This window comes from Micropterus salmoides, unplaced genomic scaffold, assembly GCF_014851395.1.
Source record: "Micropterus salmoides isolate LMB-PRFRI ecotype aquatic unplaced genomic scaffold, ASM1485139v1 Ms_hic_scaffold_8, whole genome shotgun sequence".
NCBI classification, from domain to species: Eukaryota; Metazoa; Chordata; class Actinopteri; order Centrarchiformes; family Centrarchidae; genus Micropterus; species Micropterus salmoides.
The window spans coordinates 50,116-70,465 of record NW_024044570.1 but is presented as its reverse complement, the minus strand read 5'-3'; the positions used below and the strand labels follow the sequence as shown (position 1 = coordinate 70,465).

Genomic DNA, 20,350 nt, shown 5'->3' with positions numbered 1-20,350 from the left:
CGATCAGATCTAGGGGACATTTAGAATAAATATGATATCTTTTCTTTTACAATAATTTCCGGCAGGTTCTGTAAGAGAGCCTTTCGGACCTTTACATCACCCTGCCGTTGACATTTCACGCCGCAGCTCAATAACATTTGTAAAAGCGACAAAGATGAAGTTCAGGGGAGGAAATTGAAGGGAAAACGTTGTGTTTTTGGACTGAAAGACTGGGCAAGCGGCACGGGAAGGATGTCTCAGGTGCTGAGGCTTCTCTCGGCGGCCACCCTGCCTCTCTACCGGGCTGCCGGAGCCCGAGCCCGGCTCTCCGCGGTGACGGTAGGACGGCTTTTCACAGCCCGATACCGAAGCTCCGCTGCCCCGGTAAGAGAAGGTGGAGGTTTTCCGGATAACTGTTGTACAAGAAGTGTACACGTTTATCAGGGGGTTTAATGACCCATATTTGTTCTCCACGTGGGTTGGAAGTTAGATTTAAACTAACCATTCTTTGTCTAGAGGAACGTATATCTCGCTAGCGACTGCGTGCCGAATCCCGTTGCAAAACCATTCACTTTAAGGCGCGTCTGTTTAAAAACGAGATATCATTAGCAATGAAACTCAATTTAAGACCCAATCTGCCTGATTCTAATCTATTTTTCAATTCGGCATTAATCCGATCAAGCAAATTACATCGATTACATCATATTGACTTGTTCTGTGTGGGGACAGGAAGTTGCACAGTAATGTTAGCAGGGGACTTGATGTTACAGGCGAGGGGGCTGCAGCTCCACCTAAAACCGGGCACTTTTAAAAACCATCAAGAAGTGTGATACACAGGTGAGAGAGAGAGAGAACAAGTGTGAAGCGAGAGATGGGGTACATGTGAATACAGGCAGATGTGTCGATGGAGTATCTAAGTAATCCCATATTACTAAATTATTATGAGAAGTAACTAAGTAATCAGGTTATTAGTCGTTAATAGTTTTATTCCGCTCAGTGGCTGATTCAGAGTCACAGCATGTATTAAGTAATTTATTTAATTACTATAGTAATGCCTCTCAGTCCTCGAGTAAATCATCATTATTCACAGTATAGTCCTCAATTCAGAGTTATTCACTGAGTACTTAGATCAGGTCGTTCCTGAATCGTTCCTCAGTAACTGCTCATCATTTTGTGAAGCGTTAGTGCGTCAATATTTCCCCATGTTACCCAGGTGATGATGTGTCTTTTATTGTTTTATCGTTCATCCCAAAGGTGCTTGATGGGGATGAGGTTAACTTGTTCTAAAAACATGCTGTAGCATTAAGATTTAAACAGGGAAAAACGGACCCAGACCAAAAGAGTGTGAACGAGATTGTCCACATATCAAGATCATTCTGAGCTACTTTTGACCATGTCCCCCACATCTTAATTATTTCCACTGCTGATAGAGTCTAATGCAGTTCAGAATTAACTGGTCAGGTGTTTTAAATAAGTGTGACCTTCAGCGTGCAGTTGTTTACCTGTTCTAGGTGTTGGTCATATAAACCAGAGTCATGAGCTGTTTTTCAGCAGACCCTCTCAGGTCGGTGTTTGTGGTGTGTATTCAGCATGCTAACAGTGTCTCTGTGGTCTTTTCCAGAACGTCGGTCGGACTCCAGCTGACTTCCTGTCCTGTCGCAGGTTCCAGGCGGCTCAGCGACGACTGTACTCCACTGAACCCAAAGGTGAGAGCCGCTGTGTGTCTGAAGAACAAAAGGTGGATTCAGGTGCAGTTCAAAAAAAGCAGCAAACAAAGAGAATTTGTGAACCCTCAAAGGTTTTTATTGATGCAACGCAAAAGCAGGATTTATATTCAGTCATGAAACCGCAAAATCAGTTGCAGAAACATTTTCCTGATAAGTTATAATTTCACTGAAAGCAGAGCTGGGTTGGAAACCAGAGAGGAAACGCTGGTTTGTCTGACAGATGTGTGATCGTGTCTGAGTTTCAGATGGAAAAGGAGGAGGAGCAGGTAGACCAGGTGGAGGGAAGAGAGGAGGAAGTGGCGGAGGAAAAGACTGGTGGAGCCGAATGCAAAAGGTAAAGTGAAGAAATGTAAATGTCAGCATGGATTCTAATGCCTGCACAGGTATTTTATCATATGATGATTAAAGATTTTTGTGGAGGAGAAGGAAACACTAAAAATAGAAGTTGGGCTTCTTTAGAGTTGCTGTTTTAACTTTACACAGCCAGTCTCTTTATGGTCAGTCCTGGGGGGAAATTGACAAAAAAAATTGTTGACTTATTTTGACCTGAAAAAAAGTATTGAATAGAAATTATGTCAAATATTATCTCAAGGCAGCTTGTGGGAAAAAATGTTTGTTGGCTTTATTTTAAATTCATCCAGTCAGAGAAAAGAGAAACATGTAAAGTGAAACCTTTTTCATAACAGCAGTAGGTGGCTCTGAAAATGCGATCTAGCAGCTGGATATCAGAAGAAATATTATTAAAGCTGCAACAATTCAATAAATCCAAATTGATTAGTTGTAAAAGTAATCTTTTAAGCAAAAATGCTAGCAGTGCTTGCAGAGCTCGGTCCGGTGAATGTCCTGTGTTCCTCATCACCTGTTGGTCAGCCCGTTCAGACGTAACGCTCGGCTGTGTGTCTGCTGCCCCTCAGGGTGACTTCCCCTGGGATGAGAAGGATTTCCGTTACTTGGCGGTCACCGTGGCCGGACTCAGTTCGGCTCTGCTCTACTTCTACTTCAGAGACAACGGCAAAGAGATCAGCTGGAAGGACTTCGTCCACCGCTACGTGGGCAGAGGAATGGTGAGGAGCACTCGCAAACTGGCATCGGCTGAAAATCAGTTCTGAACATCCATAGAGATGAAGTGAAATGAATGTGGCTGAGTTTAAAGATGCATCATCCGCTGTAGACCTGAACACCTTGTAAAACAGGAGGCTGGAGCCCTGCTGCTTTTGGTCCTGCATTTACTTAAAATCTTCAGCTTCAGGCACAAATACATTGTTTTTAATTTAAAACAAAATAAAAATGTGTTTAAAAAAACATTTCTCTCTTCTTTTTTTTTTTTACTGCGTAGGTGGAACGTTTAGAGGTCGTCAACAAACAGTATGTCAGAGTCATCCTGGCGCCGGGAGCCGACGCTGATGCGGTGAGACGAAACCGAAACGTGACACAGAAATGAATTTTCTGCTAACTTGTAATGAAATTTAGTATATTTGTAATAATGTTTGCTGCATTTTTCCAAACATCCTGTGTGTAACGTTAAAATCAAGCTGTGAAAATGGGACCAGAAAAACATCTTGTATGAAATCAAGGTCAACAAATACTCATCTTGCCAACTAAATTCTATTGTCTGCTCTTCATGTATTTGAATTGTCAGCTGAAATGAATGTAACCTTCTGGATATTTGTCTGTATTGAAATTGGAATTTATTTTGGTCTGTAAATAATTACCACAAAAACGGCAATTACTCCAATCAAAGGAAAGCAATAAAAATAGCATGAAGGTTTTCGACTGGCTCAAAGTCACATCATGAAATTTTATGCGAACTGCAGAGCTACGTTTGGTTCAACATCGGCAGCGTCGACACGTTTGAGAGGAACCTGGAGGCGGCGCACATGGAGCTCGGCTTGGAGGCGTCACACCGACCAGCTGTCGTCTACAGCACCGAGAGCGACGGGTGGGTTTAACAAAAATATTAATGTTGCCAGTGACACCAAAAAAAGAGGAATATTTCTACTTTTTGAGAAATATCTGAGGGATAATATCTGAATAAACGACAGTCGGAGAACGCCAGCAGGGCGTTTCCTCCGTCCCAGATGATAACGGCCCCCCTCTCTTGTCCCAGCTCTTTTCTGATCAGCATGGTACCGACCATGCTGCTGATTGGCTTCCTGCTCTTTACCCTGCGGCGAGGACCAATGGGAGGAGGCCCCGGTGGCGGGAGGGGCGGGCCCTTCAGTATGAGCGAGTCTACGGCGAAGATGATGAAGGACAACATTGAAGTGAAGTTCAAGGACGTGGCCGGCTGTGAGGAGGCCAAGCTGGAGATCCTGGAGTTCGTCAACTTCCTGAAGAACCCACAACAGTACCTGGACCTCGGAGCCAAGATCCCCAAGGTAAAAAATACAAGCACAGACTAACAGGACACTACACTAGCAGGGATTTTACTAAATATTCACCTTGAAGCTGCTGTAGATGATTGTATATTCAGTCTAAAACAGTGAAGTCAGAGTGTGCTAAATCATTTAACATCCATATCTCCACAAGTCTTTGTTCAAACGCTACCAAAATCAACACAGACATTCTCTAGATGGCCGATATCAAGTGTTTCAAAGGGTTTTTACATCCGTTCAATGGTGAGTCTGCAGTGATATTCTGTATCGTGCTGTAACTTGTACAGTTTGCACAACATTTTTGTTTTTGCTCAGTTTTGGATCAAACGTCACCAAAATAATCGACAACACACCCAAAAGCAGCAGAATGATGTGTGATTTGTTTTTTTGTTTTTTCAGAGTGTGGTAAGCATTTTAGGTTTAAACTAACAAAAGTTTCCGAGTCTGGCACATGGGATGTCATTGCCGCAACTTCCACCAGTAACTCAGTCGATGAGTCAACTTTTTACATATCTGAATCTAAAAACGTGTATTTTTAATTTAGTTATATTTTAAGCAGCCAGGAAGAGTTTGGGATTGTTAACTCATTCACTCCTTATGTAGCTCTCTTCGCGACAACACAGACACAGGTCAGTTCTTTGCAACGGGCGTTTATTGCTGTGGGCACATCGGGTCTCTTTGGTACATCCAGCCTCACACCATGTACGCCTTGAACGTCGTATATGCCTTATACGCCGTGAGAACTACATTGTAAGTGAACACAGTACAAATAAATCAATACATTATAGCTTAGCAGAGAAAATACAAACAACATCCAGATCAATAAAGACAATATAATAATACCTCGTTGGCCGCTTGTCGTGAAAAGAGGTTACTAAGTTCTTTGAAGTCTCTTGAATGTCCATTTGGTCGTCTGCATTAACTTCAAACCACATTTTTAACTTTAATGCAGTTTAACAAGCATCGGAGCTATCTGCTCCGCCGGAATTCAAGGCAGTGAGTGTCGACTTAAACCGTTGTAGCGGTAACACAGACAGAAAACATTAGTTCCGGGACAAACGTAAATATACAGAATGAGATAGATACACTGTTAACCACATATCATTTAGCAGCTTATTCTACCCTTTAGTTCTTAAACATGTATTACATTTTATCTTTACACCAAATTAAGTTATATTTGTTACATGAAATTATAACAGCAATATGAACTGTGCATCATGAAAACACAAGTATTTATGCAACAACACTTACACTCCCACCAAATCCCTAATTAACTTGAAATGTAGGATTTCTATACGTGGAAGGTCAATTAAAGGTGTTGTAAGACTGAATGAATGTAATCTTGTGTATGTGACTCAGTTAGATTCAAGTAAGGTAACTACTTTGTGAATGGGCCTTTCGAGGTAGATTCTTTTAGTTAGTGGCTGTCCTTTATCAGTAGTGTCTCCGACTAGTAGCTTCAACTTCCGCACCATACTGTCTGCACTAGGGTGAACTTCTACGACCCTGGCAAGCTTCCATTCGTTTCTTGGAGAGCTGTCATCTTGTAGAATCACAATGTCATCCACTTGTGAATTCCGTGTTGTTCTTTGCCATTTCTGTCGTTGTTGAAGGTTTAGCAAGTATTCCCGCTTCCATCTTTGCCAGAATTCATCAGCTAAGAACTGCACTCTTCTCCAACGTTTGCGCAAATAGAGATCTTCTTTGCAAAACTGCCCGGGAGGGGGCAGAATAACTGATGATTTCATCGTTAGAATATGGTTGGGTGTGAGAGGTTCTGGTCCATTGGGATCATGAAGATGTTCAACACTTAACGGTCTGCTGTTGATTATAGCCATTGTTTCGTAGAGAAACGTTCTCAGCGATGTGGTGTCAAGTCTGCTTGCGGATTTGTCGAGCATAACGGTTAAGATGCTTCGGATAGTTCGAATTTGACGCTCCCAAACTCCACCCATATGACTTGCTGATGGGACGTTCGTTACAAATTCGCAACCGAATGCTCGTTGACGTTCTTGGTCAATTCCTTTAAGCAATTCAGAAAACAGTCTCCTGGCACCCATGAAATTTGTTCCCTGATCGCATCTCAATTGACGCACAGGTCCTCTAATAGCTACAAATGTTCGAAGCGCGTTCATGAAAGCGTCTGTTGTTAAGTCGTCTAGTGTTTCTATATGTACTGCTCTGGAGCATAAGCAAGTAAACAACAATCCATAGCGTTTCAACTCTTTCCTTCCTTCCTTTACGATGAAGGGGCCAAAGCAATCGAGTCCGCAATAGGTAAAAGGAGGGGACATTTCTGTTCTCTCTTCCGGGAGATCTGCCATTTTTTGGACTTCTGTGGCTCTTCTGTATCTCCTGCAAGTTACGCATTTATAAATGTGTGAGGAGACAGCACTTCCGCAACCAAGAATCCATATTCCATTTGCGCGCAGCTCGTTCATGGTCATGCCTCTTCCTTGGTGATGTACACGCTCGTGATAGTGTTTGACTAGAAGGGCTGACACATGAGATTTCTTCGGAAGTATTGCCGGATGTTTTACGTCATGGTGTAAGGCTGATCGAGATAATCGTCCTCCCACTCTGAGAACATTGTCCTTATCCAAGAAGGCATTCAGCTGGCGTAACTTGTTACGCTTGTTCAGGGTGTTTTCTTTCTGGAGCTTGATTTTCTGAATGTCTTCAGCAAAAGCTTCTTCTTGCACCAGCTTGATAATAAAGATTTCGGCTTCTCTTCTTTCTTCAAGGCTAGTTGCTTCCTTTGTTCTTGGCTGATGTCCTTTGAATTCTCTGATGAATCTCTTTAGCCTAGCAGCCGCTCTCACTGCTCTGGACCAGTCCGAAAACTTTGTAAAGCGCTTCACCAGTGAATTCACCTCTTTCATCTTGACTGCATGAACATGGGCTTTGCGAAGCTCAGGATCGGTCATTTCAACTTCTCCCACCATTTCCTCTTTACATGGAAGATTCTGCTGCCAAAGAAAGTCAGGTCCTTTCAGCCAGTTCGACTCCTTCAACTGAACCGAAGTCAGTCCTCTTGAGGCATGGTCGGCTGGATTATTTCCAGAGCTGACATGTCGCCATTGTTCAGGATTCGTGCTAGCTCTTATACGTTGGATCCGATTGGCTACGAATGTGTGGAACCTCTTTGCATCATTGTTCACATAGCCAAGAACCACCTTCGAATCAGTCCAGTAATACTCTTCTAAGTTCTCAATCTCAAGCTCCCTTTTTACAACATCGCCGTTGCGCACTGAAGTCACAGCTGATGACAATTCAAGTCTCGGGATGGTCGTTAGCTTGGTAGGGGCTACTCTTGCCTTCCCCATGACAAGTGAACAACTGATCTGTCCTGTTTCACTTATTGCTCGGAGATAAGAACATGCACCGTATCCATTGAGACTTGCATCTGAAAAGTTGTGTAACTCATAACGCATGACTGAGTCAAAATGTGATGGAAGGTAACTTCTTGGAACATTCAGTGCTGCCAGGTGTGGCAAATCCTTAAGCCATAACTCCCATCTTGGCAGAATGTGTTCGGGAAGATCTTCATCCCAGCCTACCTTTTCTCTACATAGCTCTTGCAGGATCTGTTTGCCGACTAATATAAAGGGGGCTACAAACCCTAACGGATCGTAGACAGAGGCGACTGTAGAGAGAACTCCTCTTCTTGTCAGTGGGCTCTCTTTAACCACGACTCTGAATTTGAATTCATCAGTTTCGATGCACCACTGAACTCCAAGTGCTCGCTCGATGTGAAATTCTCCTAAGGCCATATCTTGATCTTTGGTCTGTGCACGTTCTTCTGGTGGTATTGCGGCGGTTACTTCCTTTTCATTGGACACAAACTTGTGCAGCCGAAGATTTCCTGTTCTGCACAAGGCTCTAGACTCTTCCACCAGATGAATGGCTTCATCGATTGTTTTTACGCTTATTAAGCCATCGTCAACATAGAAGCTTCTTTGGATGAACTTGATGGACTCCTCGCTGAACATTCCATGACCCTGAGATGCCAGATGTTTGAGTCCAAAGTTGGAGCAGCCAGGGGACGATGCTGCTCCAAACAAGTGCACTTTCATTCTGTACACTGAGGGTTTCGAGTCCAGATCGCCTTTGTCCCACCAGAGGAATCTTAAGTAGTCTTGGTGTTCCTTTGCGACATGAAATTGATGAAACATTCTTTCAATGTCGCACATAATGGCTATTGGACCCTTTCTAAATCGAAATAGTACTCCGACTAATGTGTTGGTCAGATCTGGCCCGGTCAGAAGATGATCATTTAGAGAGGTTTCTTGGAAACGTGCTGAACAGTCGAAAACGACACGGATCTTCCCAGGTTTGTGGGGGTGATAGACTCCATGGTGCGGAATGTACCACACTGATTGATTATCGAGTTCATTCCATGGGACCTTCTCAGCATCTCCTAGAGTTATTATGTCATTCATGAAACGGACATAATCCTTGTTATACTGCTCATTTTTTCTCAACTTTCGCTCTAAAGAGGCGAGCCTTCGAACAGCACATTGCTTATTGTCTGGGAGATTAGGTTTGTCCGTCTTGAAAGGAAGTGGTAGTTCGTAGTGGCCATCTTCCTTGTGCTTTATACCCTTCTCTACCTTGGACAAGAAAAGAAGGTCTTCCTGAGAAACGAGGTTGTCATCCGTAGTGTGATCTGCGAAATCGAATTCGAGAACCTTGATGATGTCTGTTGGACTAATCTCTTTGACCTGAGTTCTGCAGGCAAAGTGTACTTCTCTCTTTAACTCAACTGATTGATGCACTGCAGGCGTCACCTGTCGCACTATGATTCTATGACTGGTTCCTATTGCATCACTGCAGTCACTTTCTAGATTTGAGCAGCCGACTATGCTCCAGCCGAGATCAGTTCTCTGCGCGTATGGATGGTTCTCTTTGCCCGCCAGGATTTCCCTTGGTAGAAGAGCTTGCTGACAGTTATAACCAATCAATAGGCCTACTTCGCAGTCCAATGGTGGTGGAATCTTGTCTGCTAATTGTTCCAGATGAGGCCATTTTAGTGCTGTTTCAGAGGTTGGAATGTGCGATCTGTCGGCTGGGATAAACTCTCGTGTGAAAAGTGATGGTAATGGAATCCTTTTCTCTAAGTTGTATCCTCTCACTTGCAGGTTTGTTAGCTTTTGACAGGGTATGACTGTCGACCTTGTAGACATTGTGGATAGTCGCAAACTGACATTTTCTTTGTTTGTGTTGAGCTCCTGGGCCACTTCATCTAGAATAAAGGTTGTGTCGCTCTGTGTGTCTAGGAGCGCATAGACAAGAACTTCTTGATCTGGTCGTTTTGTGGATGAGATCCAGACAGGAACAATTGAAGAGGTTTGTGTGCTTACGCCGTCTTGTACGACTCTGTTTGTGGTTGCAGTTGCAGTCATCTCTTTGATGTTTGCCTTGTACTTTAAGTGTTCTTCTCCCTTTAGAGGTGATGACCTTTGACGTTCACTGACCTTGTCATCGTGCAAACATGTTGGATGTCTCCTCTGGCACCTTTCGCATGTGTTCTTGTTATCACATCTTCTCGAATGATGACCAGCCTTTAGACATCCAAAGCAAAGCTTCTCCACCTGTACAAACTTGACGCGCTCTTGAACTGTCTTTTCAAGGAACCTTCTACACTTGGCGAGAACATGCCCTGTTCTTTTGCAGAAACCACACGATGGAATGCTGCTCTCTGTTGTGTTTGTAGACAGTGTTTTAGCTTGTATGGGTTGGTTTCGTGGGTACCTTGGTTTCTCACTTTCCACATTCTTCAGCGCCTGTACCGAAGATATGGGATCACAAGCAAGATCTGCTTCCTTCGACAGAAATTCTACGAACTCTTTGAACGGTGGATACTCAGCTCTTGTTTGTCTGACTTCCATTGCCTTGCGATTCCATCTGGATACCAACCAGTCAGGCAATTTCAGTAGGATTTTTTGACTCTCATTGCAGTCGTTCAGAACTTCCAATGTTCTAATGTAGGGCATTGCTGTTTCACAGCTCCTAAGAAAGTCTGCAAATTCTCTTAGTTCAAACCCATCCTTAGAGCTTATTTTTGGCCATGCGTGCAGCTTGTTTCTGAAGGACTTCCCAATCACGAAAGGGTCTCCGAAACGCTTTTCCAGCAGCTGCCAGGCTGAGTCGTATGCTGATTCCGTTCCTAGTAGGACAAATCCTTCTACAGCTTTCTTTGCAGCGCCACCAAGGTACTTTCTAAGGTAGTACAGTTTTTCGTTCTTTGGAATGTTTTTCCTATTGATTAGCGCTTCAAAGGATAATTGCCAATCTTTGAATTTCAAAGGATCTCCAGTGAATAATGAGGGCTCTGGAGTTGGAAGACGATTAGCACTTATAGCTTCTGCTAGAACGTTGACCAAATCAGAGCTGTTCTGCACTTGAGGTATGGGCACTAAAGTTGATGGGGCTTGAGATACCAGTTGAAGGCTTTGTGGACTATGAAGGGCTTGCATTGTAGCTGGAAGAGATTGAGGAATGAACGGGGTGTTTGAGGCAAGAAGAGTTTGTGATGCGACTGGTAGGGATGGAGGACTGAATGGGGGACTTGAGGCATTGAGAATTTGTGATGCGACTGGTAGAGATGGAGGAATGAATGGGGGACTTGAAGCATAGAGTGTTTGAGGTTCTCCTGCTAATGCAACAGTATGAGGCAAGTCAATCGCTTTGAAGTTTTCTTCGATTTGGTCGTAGACCTTTACTCGAGCTCTTGCGGCATTCAGTTTCTTCACTTCTTCAAGACGTTCGAGTTTTCTACGCTGCTCTTGCATCGCTTGCTGTCTAGCAAGGTTCTCAGACTCAAACTGTGCCAGTCGTTGCTTATCTTCAACCTCTAACCTTTGAAGTTCTGTCATTTCCTTTTCTTGTTCATCCAACACCGCTAAAACCTCCTGCGATGCAGCAGCTTCGGCAGCAGCCTCATGTTTTTTAAGCGAGTGGAAGCTAGAGTTGACAGAACCACATTGTGATTGATGTGACAGTGGTCTTGATGGAGAACATGTAGAGTTCAGGATCGATCCAACATCAGGCCAGGGATCTTCTGTTGTGATGCCTTTAAGATGCCTTTCTGCCTTTTGAATGATAAATCCTGACAGCGATATACATGTGTCTACTCTACGTCGCAGTTCTGCTTCAGGAGCTTGGACTCTACGTAATTCTTCGTAAACCATCTTTACATCAGAACACGTAGCTTTCATGTTCTCAATTAGCTCATACAATTCGTCTTCGGAGGCCTCATCATTCAGTATTTCTTTGCTTGTTCTTGCGTGATACCTCCACTTCTCATAGAGTATTCTATACCGACGTTGTATGCTCTTTAGCTTTTCTTCTTCGAATTCTTTTCCCTTTTCTGTTAGGGTTCGGGTTCTTTCGCTTCTTCGTAGCCTTTCTACATCTTCTGTAGCTCCAATGTCTATAGTTTCGGCTTGAGCAGATGATTTTCTATTCTCATGACAGGTCTCAGGACTTGAGTTTGACATTTTGGGCTGTGTGTAAGCTACAGTAGGCTAAGTGTGATTAACTAGGAAATTTTAGTAATTATTTGAATCTTAACAGATGTGTGAAGACAGTGAGCGAAGTCTAACTCTGAATACGTAAATGTTGTACCACAAACTGTGTCAGTATTTAAACTTGTTTAGACTTCAAGTTAGCTTAAACTAGGAATTAGTTTGGCAAAACACAAACCTTAATTAACATAAACCTTAATTGTGAATTAAATATGCTCAAAAGGCATCAAAACACTTGTTTTTACACTTGAAATTGAAAAAACATCAATGAAATTACTCTTTAAACTTAGCTTAAGTTATACTTTAACTTCTGTTACCTTTCAAAGTATAAATAAAGAAAATAAATTACAATGTACTTTCCTTTAACCTTACTGAAACGTGTTAATTTGCTTAAGGGGCTTGAACTTTCTTCCTTTTAGATTTGTTGCATGTAACAATCATGAATACCAGCACATTAGATATTTTCTTAAACACAGGCTAAACAGTATGCAAGGGTAATAGACTTAAATCCTTAACTGCAATTTCCAAGTTAAACCACTTCTCACACCACTTGACTTAAGATGGCTTTGGTAGAGCTCTTTCTGGCCTTTATACGGAAAGTCGCACCTTTTAACAAAGTCTTATAACATTTGCTTGTGGTAGCTATGTCGACAGTGTGTCCTGGGCTTTGCTTATCTTACATGCTGGATCTTCATCACGTCGTTACCCGCCGTAATCTCGTCTTCTCTCATACCCGCGCCGAGCAGGTCGAGTTCTCACTGTAGCTCTCTTCGCGACAACACAGACACAGGTCAGTTCTTTGCAACGGGCGTTTATTGCTGTGGGCACATCGGGTCTCTTTGGTACATCCAGCTCACACCATGTACGCCTTGAACGTCGTATATGCCTTATACGCCGTGAGAACTACATTGTAAGTGAACACAGTACAAATAAATCAATACATTATAGCTTAGCAGAGAAAATACAAACAACATCCAGATCAATAAAGACAATATAATAATACCTCGTTGGCCGCTTGTCGTGAAAAGAGGTTACTAAGTTCTTTGAAGTCTCTTGAATGTCCATTTGGTCGTCTGCATTAACTTCAAACCACATTTTTAACTTTAATGCAGTTTAACAAGCATCGGAGCTATCTGCTCCGCCGGAATTCAAGGCAGTGAGTGTCGACTTAAACCGTTGTAGCGGTAACACAGACAGAAAACATTAGTTCCGGGACAAACGTAAATATACAGAATGAGATAGATACACTGTTAACCACATATCATTTAGCAGCTTATTCTACCCTTTAGTTCTTAAACATGTATTACATTTTATCTTTACACCAAATTAAGTTATATTTGTTACATGAAATTATAACAGCAATATGAACTGTGCATCATGAAAACACAAGTATTTATGCAACAACACTTACACCTTATTTTATTTTAAATCTCAAAAGTTGAGATTGTAAAAACCCCCAAAATGCCCCATCAGTTTGCCTTTACATCACTGACGATCATTTTTAAATCAGGCTCACTGTCCTGACTGACTGTCCTTGAACACACCATGGGGCAGGTTAAGGGTTGCTTTTTACAAGACACTACAAATAAATATAAACTAGATCCAGAATGTACCACTTACATTTTCACATAATACTACAAAAGTCCTAAATGTATTTAGATAATTAGCATAAATCATAATTATGGGGGAAAGTAAAGACTAGTTTTATTGTTCAAGAAGAGACGATTTATATAACATAGTTAAACAAGCATTAAGCAACATACTTGTAGTATTTAGGCGACTAATGTGATTCCTGAAGTTGTAAATCTACAGTTTATTGATGAGTTAAATGTCTTGTCATGTGGTATCCCAGGGTGCTATGCTGTCCGGACCTCCTGGGACGGGGAAGACTCTGCTGGCTAAAGCCACAGCCGGAGAGGCCAACGTCCCTTTCATCACTGTAAATGGCTCCGAGTTCCTGGAGATGTTTGTGGGCGTCGGTCCTGCCAGGGTGAGTGAAGGAAACCAGATCAGATATCTGTCGGACCAGAGGAGGGTGGGGAACGTCCTCCCTGCCTCGTGAAAAACTCTCTGAGATAACCTTTTGGTGGATAGTTTAGGAGACATTTTCCTACATTGAGTTTTCTCCTCTGCAGGTGAGGGACATGTTCTCCATGGCGAAGAAGAACGCCCCCTGCATCCTCTTCATCGATGAGATCGATGCGGTGGGGAGGAAGAGGGGAGGAGGGAACTTTGGAGGTCAGAGTGAACAGGAGAACACTCTGAACCAGCTGCTGGTGGAGATGGACGGTAGGCTGGACATGAACTAAATGTGTGATTCTTCAGGTTTGTGAGGTTTTAGGTCTTAACCGCCCGTCTTTTGTTTGTTTTGCAGGTTTTAACACGGCTACTAATGTGGTGGTCCTGGCTGGAACCAACAGACCCGACATCCTGGATCCTGCCCTGATGAGACCGGGTCGCTTTGACAGGCAGATCTACATAGGTAGAGTTCAACACTGAGCAGTGATATATATATATATATATATATAAGAGAGAGAGAGAGCTATTTCCTGGAGCCCCTGCTGACATGTGATATTCTGTCTACTGTAGAGCAAAGAAAAGCAGCAATCCTTCTAACTGAGAGGCTGGAAGCATCAGATGTTTTGTACTTTTACTGTGAAAAATGACCTTAAGGTTATCAAAATAGCCAAATAATTTTGTTGTTTCAGCTCTACATCAGTCGAGAAAGAAAATAACCTCTGCACGAGTAAAATGTATCCTGATAAAGATTCATTAGGGCTGTACCGAATGTCTTTTTTTTTGTTGTTGTTGTTTTTTTTACATTTGAAGCGTCTCGTGAGGTTTTCACTCGTCATCACCCTAAAAATCCTCAATTTGAATAAAGTAGGTCATTGGATTAAATGAGTTAGACTTGAGTTAGAGAATTGGTTGGTTGCAGTTTGTAAACGTACGATTCAAAGTTGGCCCCATGCAGAGAGTGAATAAAGCGAGTGAGCGGCGTTACTGAGAACAAAACAATGAATCAGAGAATTTTTTTTATTAAATTAGTTTAGATTCTTTATTGTCTTTTTCAGGAAATTTGTTTCCACCATTTCTCCATACATAGCGTCACATTTAAACAAGATGAACTCGCCTAACAACATATCAAACGGCACATTTATACACAAATCAAAGATACTTTCTTACTTAGCGAGTAGGTTTGTTGAGTAGTGCCATGGCAGAGGGGGTAAAACTCCTGCTATAGCGAGCCTGTTTCCAGGCCCTGATGGGAGCAGAGTGAAGAATGGGTTCTGTTTTACTAAACAAAGTAATGCAACGTTCCCAGTAAAAGACCGTAGAAAACAAAATTTAACGTGTGTTCTGCACCACAGAGACGACACATTGAATAAATCAGCTTTTCCTCTTCCAGACTGACAAGATCTCAACTGAGCACGCAAAGCTATCCGCTTCATAGATACATTATATATAACACAATTTTAACTATATTCATATTCTGTTATTCTACATGTGCACAGGCTTGGTTTAGTCTGTATATCAACAGTTGTTTAATCTCAGCAGACGCAGAGTTGTAGAACAACGATTCAACAAAGATCCAAAGATTTATGGATCCTCTCCATCAGCCTGCTTCCTCCCACATCACGTAACTGATTCTCTCGTCTCCACTCAGGTCCCCCAGACATCAAGGGCAGGGCGTCCATCTTTAAGGTCCACCTGCGACCAATCAAAATTGACCCCAGCATGGACAAAGACATTCTCGCCAGGAAGATGGCCGCCGCCACCCCGGGATTCACAGGTATGTGACAGCTACATCACAATGTAGTGCTTTCGTTAAGACTGTTAGAGACACGTAGGGGAATTTAAAATATGATAGTGTAGTCAGTCAGTTTCTTGCTCCACGCAACACCAGAGAAAAGTAAAATAAATACCTTTTTAGAAATAGTTGGAAACCCTTAAAAATCTAAAGTTTTTTTTCTTATGGCTCAAACCAGCATTTTAGAGCTGCTTGCAGAAAAACAATGTTGATATTAATAAGTATAACTAATGTGTTCAGTGTCAGAATTTTCAGATGTTTGACGGCTGTATTTTCCGCTGTGAATGAATCAGGAGCCGACATCGCTAACGTCTGCAACGAGGCAGCTCTGATCGCAGCCAGACACCTGAACCCGTCCGTCAACGGCAAACACTTCGAACAGGCCATCGACCGGGTCATCGGAGGTCGGTGTTTTTATTCATTCCCTGTTTTTGTTGTTCTCACTCTGCGTCATGATTATGTTCCCTATTTTAAAACCTTTCATGATGTAGAATAATAACATAACTGATACTGTCTGTCTGTGTGTTTGTTTTCAGGTCTGGAGAAGAAGACTCAGGTCCTGCAGCCCACAGAGAAAAAGACCGTAGCGTATCATGAGGCCGGTCACGCCATCGTGGGCTGGTTCCTGCAGCACGCAGACCCACTGCTGAAGGTTTTTTTTTTTTTTTTCTGTTACTGCTGATGCACACGTTTATACTCTGTTTGGTACATCTCTGAAAATTTTTTAAACTTGATGTGAGTCAGAATAAAACTTAAATTAGTCTGTATTAAATATTATCCCAATAAAAAAAAAGATCATAAAAACACTCAAAATACAATTATTAAAATGAATTAATAAAAGTATAAATAGAAAATTAATAAGTGATAAAAAAATAAATTACAAATAATTGAAAATGCTTTAAAGAAAAAACAAGAAAGTTCTTTATTTGTATAGCACTGTACATGCAATAACTTTACAACTTCAGGATTGAAAATGAAAATGGACAACAATAAACAAAATAAAATGTTAAAAACAATGGACGCAACAGGAAATTTCAAAGACGCTGACAAAGGTGGACTACCTGTAATTAAGAGCAAGATGAAAAAGAAAGGTCTTTAATTTCTTTTTTTCAAAAACAGAGAGTTTTCTGTTCTAGGATCTAGAGTGAGGACGTAGCAGGTTTCTCCTGGGAAACATTATTATAACTTAAAGACAGTGAGCGGAACAGCCAATTCTGAAAATGTGCAATTTAATCAGAAGTAAAACTGAACAGGAAAGTTGTGAATTGATTGAAAGGTGTTTTTTTATCAGCTTGGTTGCTTTTGTTGTTGCTCTTTTGACCAAGATGCAGTTCTATTAATCACCTCCCCAGATAAAGTGATCTAATGTACCCACTGCAGAGCAGAGTGGTGACATGTCTCTGCTGTGTGTCCAGGTGTCGATCATCCCGCGGGGGAAGGGTCTGGGTTACGCCCAGTACCTGCCCAGAGAGCAGTACCTGTACACCAGGGAGCAGCTGTTCGACAGGATGTGCATGATGCTGGGAGGCCGCGTGGCCGAGCAGGTCTTCTTCGGCAAGATCACCACCGGAGCTCAGGACGACCTGAAGAAGGTCACACAGTCCGCCTACGCTCAGGTACACAACACACACACACCTGCTTTGATCCTGGATTTAGCAGTAGAGTGTTTTTCCTGCTGTGACACCGGTGCCTCCTTCCTGCACCCCCCTCCAGGTGGTGCAGTTTGGGATGAGTGACAAGGTGGGGCAGGTGTCGTTCGACCTGCCCCGGCAGGGTGAGATGGTCATGGAGAAGCCGTACAGCGAGGCCACGGCCGAGCTGATTGACGAGGAGGTCCGAGAGCTGGTGGAGCGAGCGTACCAGAGAACCATGCAGCTCATTGAGGACAAGAAGGAGCTGGTGGAGATGGTGAGATACGTCATGGGTGTTACCTGGACCTCTGCGTAAGTTTGGTTCAGTTTTTTACCATCTTGTTACTCAAAGGAGAAGAAAAGTTCCAGAGAAGAAGAAGACGATGGAACGATTTGTGAAATGTTGTGGAAGGTGGAGAAACACAAAACTTGTGTTTCATAAACGTCTTCTAATCAGTTTTAACACTTTGAAGTACTTACATTTGAGTGTGCTGACTATTTTGTTGCTTCGGAGGTTTGAGAAGGATTGTTCTTTTGATATTTAGTTGCAGCATAGATAAGATGCTTGCCTTTGGTGTGGGAGACCCGGGTTCGATTCCCACTGTGAGACATCCACCATTGTGTCCCTGAGCAAGACACTTAACCCTTCGTTGCTCCAGAGGCGTGCGACCTCTGACATGTATAGCAGTTGTAAGTCGCTTTGGATAAAAGCGTCAGCTAAATGTAAATGTACATTCAGTAATATCAGCTGATTTTTAAAGGATTTAATTTTAGTTTTTAGCAATGACCGTTGTCTTTTTAACTTAAGAGATTCATGTAATAAAAAGACTTTTCTACCAAGACTGAGAAATGATAAAAAAAAAAAAACGTTAAATAAAATTTCCGCCTTCTCTCCCTTTTGCTGATGAAGTAGCAGTAAAGTATTCATCCCTGACTTCTTCTTCAGGTGGGGAAGCGTCTCCTGGAGAAGGAGGTCCTGGACAAGGCGGACATGTTGGAGCTGCTGGGCCCACGGCCGTTCGACGAGAAGTCGACGTACGAGGACTTTGTGGAGGGGACGGGGAGCTTCGAGGAGGACACGAGTCTGCCTCAGGGCCTCCGAGACTGGAACCAGGAGAGAGGAGAGGAGGCCGAGGACACGAGCCCGGCTCAGGACAAACAGCAGGCCGTGTAGAGTCCGAAAACTCTGAAGAGAAACAAGCTTTATATCCAGCTGCAAAAAAACAACTTAACGCTGACTCACAGTTTCACAGAGCCTGGGAGGTGTGAGGGGGGATTTTTATAATATAGATGACCAGCAGCAAGGTCTCAGTTTCATCCAGTTTGTCCCCTCAACACTCTCAGATTTGATTTTAATTTTGGACCGAGACATTTGGGTTTTGTCTGTTCTAAAAAAAGATGTACAAAAGAGAAAGAAGAGGGCAAATGAAATGATAATTCCTGCTCTTAAATTGGTTTAATTAAGTAATTCAAGTTTATTAATCACCACTTTGAGAGAATGTTTCTGCCGCCAGGCTCTGCACCATCTGCACTCAAATGTAGAATTTACTTTGATTCCACTGAGGCTGCGATCAGTTTGTTTTTTCACCGTTCGGACAGGAAGACTCCAAATCGCCTTAAACAGGAGATAAACAGACTGTTTTTAATATTCCTTAAGCGAGTGTACATGGTGCACATTTACAACAGGCTGATTTTTATTTTTATTTATTTCTGCTCCCTGACTGACGAAGTGACTGTCTGAAGAAGTTTTCTGCAGCCAAATGTTTCGCCGGGTTTAGTGTTCATGCCTACAACAGAGCGACTGTCAGTTTGAGCTCTACGGAGTTTGGATTTCTTTTATACAAACACCTTGATGCTGTAAAAAGATGTGTAGATGATTGTGTACATTTTGTGTGATAATGACTAAACAGGAAGCTGCTACATCCACTGACTAATGGGAATTAATATTTCATTTTTCTCTGAAGGATTTCTGCTGATTCGAAAGAAAAATCTACAGTTTTCTGATCCGTCTCTGCAGCAGAGTGAAAGGCTCGTCTCTGTTTTAATTATTTTTAATCATCGGCTCCCCTGAAGGATAAAACCAATTAAACTCAAATTAACAAGTACTATGTTTATCTGCCAAAAACTATTAGAAACACATAAGAGAGGTGCTGTTACAGTGCACAGTGTTCCTCTCTGAAAAGTCTCCTAACAGAAGAGATAAAATGCAACGTGTCCTGCTATGTGAAATTCGGTTATTGTGTCTTTAGTCCCTGAAACTTGGTCTTTGGGGTTAAAATACAGATTGCAAACCTCCACCTACGTTGCAGAATGTAGGTTATTTAAAACGGTAAAAAAGAATAAAATAAAAGGTACACGCTCATTTGACTGGTTCCAGATCAAATTGAAGCATTTAAAGGCAACATTAACACTTTAAATTATAATAAATGTAAGACTCGCTTGATTGTAAGACAGAAATCAGCGGATAAAAAAGTACAAACTTATATTGAAAAGTCTTTTTAAAGACGTTTAGAATTTAAAACCTTTGTCACAAGAAGAAAAATAAAAGATTTCTTTCCAGTTTAACACCAAGAAAAGATTTTCATGGATTTTATCTGATTTAAGGCCTTTAATTGAAGTCATTTTAGACTTTAGGACCTGCAGAGACATCAATAATAAAATCACACACGTGCACAGTATGAATAACTCAGACACCGCTTCCATCTCAAGGTTTCTGTAGCAGGCTGCTGGAATATTTGACTTATCAATAACAGTGTCCGTAGGGAAACTTTCTTTTTAATGCCACGTTCGTGTCGCCGCATTGTCCAGCAGGTTGCGACGTCACTGACTGTGTGCAGAGTGTGAACACGCATCTGCTGGGAATCTGTGTTCCTGCAGTCTGTTAACAGCAGGACGGTCCGACTGACCAGCTGCTCAATCTGACGAGCTTCAGACTTTAGTGTCCCGTGAGTCTTTGAACGCTGCTTCAGAGGTTTGTCAGGTTTAATATTTAATAACATCTTGTAAAGTCAGGAAACATTCAGAGGGATGAACAATAAATATTCTTTATATCAAAATCACAGTTTTAAAGATTACAGTTTTCAAATCGCACGAGCTGCAAGTTTAATTATTTGGGAAAATTATTTTGGGATTTGGGAAACATGACTCAGACAAAAAGCTAGATCCCTGTGCAGTGCGCTACAGTCTCTAATCCAGGAGGCTGATTTATGTGTTTCCTTTCAGACTCTGGGACGATCGTTTGAAATGATTCATGTAAAATGTAAGTTTGTTAATGAAGCTGTAGGAGGCTCGCTAGTCA

The 20,350-nt window shown here is 42.2% G+C and overlaps 2 protein-coding genes across 2 annotated transcripts; one reads left to right on the top strand and one right to left on the bottom strand.

Annotated features, from left to right (window-relative positions):
* Positions 1-131: 131 nt before the first annotated feature.
* Positions 132-18,982, top strand: LOC119893240 (AFG3-like protein 1). Its single transcript, XM_038705243.1, has 16 exons — positions 132-363; positions 1,601-1,685; positions 1,952-2,040; positions 2,621-2,770; positions 3,043-3,114; positions 3,521-3,645; positions 3,814-4,084; positions 13,463-13,600; positions 13,746-13,899; positions 13,985-14,092; positions 15,278-15,403; positions 15,715-15,825; positions 15,958-16,073; positions 16,837-17,037; positions 17,135-17,329; positions 17,999-18,982. The coding sequence occupies exons 1-16, from the start codon at positions 232-234 to the stop codon at positions 18,224-18,226; spliced, it is 2,301 nt and encodes a 766-aa protein (XP_038561171.1). The 5' UTR covers positions 132-231; the 3' UTR covers positions 18,227-18,982.
* Positions 4,715-12,458, bottom strand: LOC119893239. Its single transcript, XM_038705242.1, has 2 exons — positions 4,925-12,458; positions 4,715-4,824 (listed from the first exon to the last, which is right to left on the bottom strand). The coding sequence occupies exon 1, from the start codon at positions 11,581-11,583 to the stop codon at positions 5,437-5,439; it is 6,147 nt and encodes a 2,048-aa protein (XP_038561170.1). The 5' UTR covers positions 11,584-12,458; the 3' UTR covers positions 4,715-4,824; positions 4,925-5,436.
* Positions 18,983-20,350: the final 1,368 nt, after the last annotated feature.

What these genes read in the sequence shown, in the direction of transcription:
- LOC119893239 (XM_038705242.1), bottom strand. Translation starts at nt 11,583, where the DNA reads ATGTCAAACTCAAGTCCTGAGACCTGTCATGAGAATAGAAAATCATCT.
- LOC119893240 (XM_038705243.1), top strand. Translation starts at nt 232, where the DNA reads ATGTCTCAGGTGCTGAGGCTTCTCTCGGCGGCCACCCTGCCTCTCTAC. An exon ending in CGGGAGCCGACGCTGATGCG is followed by an intron (nt 3,115 to 3,520) that starts GTGAGACGAAAC and finishes TGCGAACTGCAG; the next exon opens with AGCTACGTTTGGTTCAACAT. An exon ending in ACGCAGACCCACTGCTGAAG is followed by an intron (nt 16,074 to 16,836) that starts GTTTTTTTTTTT and finishes CTGTGTGTCCAG; the next exon opens with GTGTCGATCATCCCGCGGGG.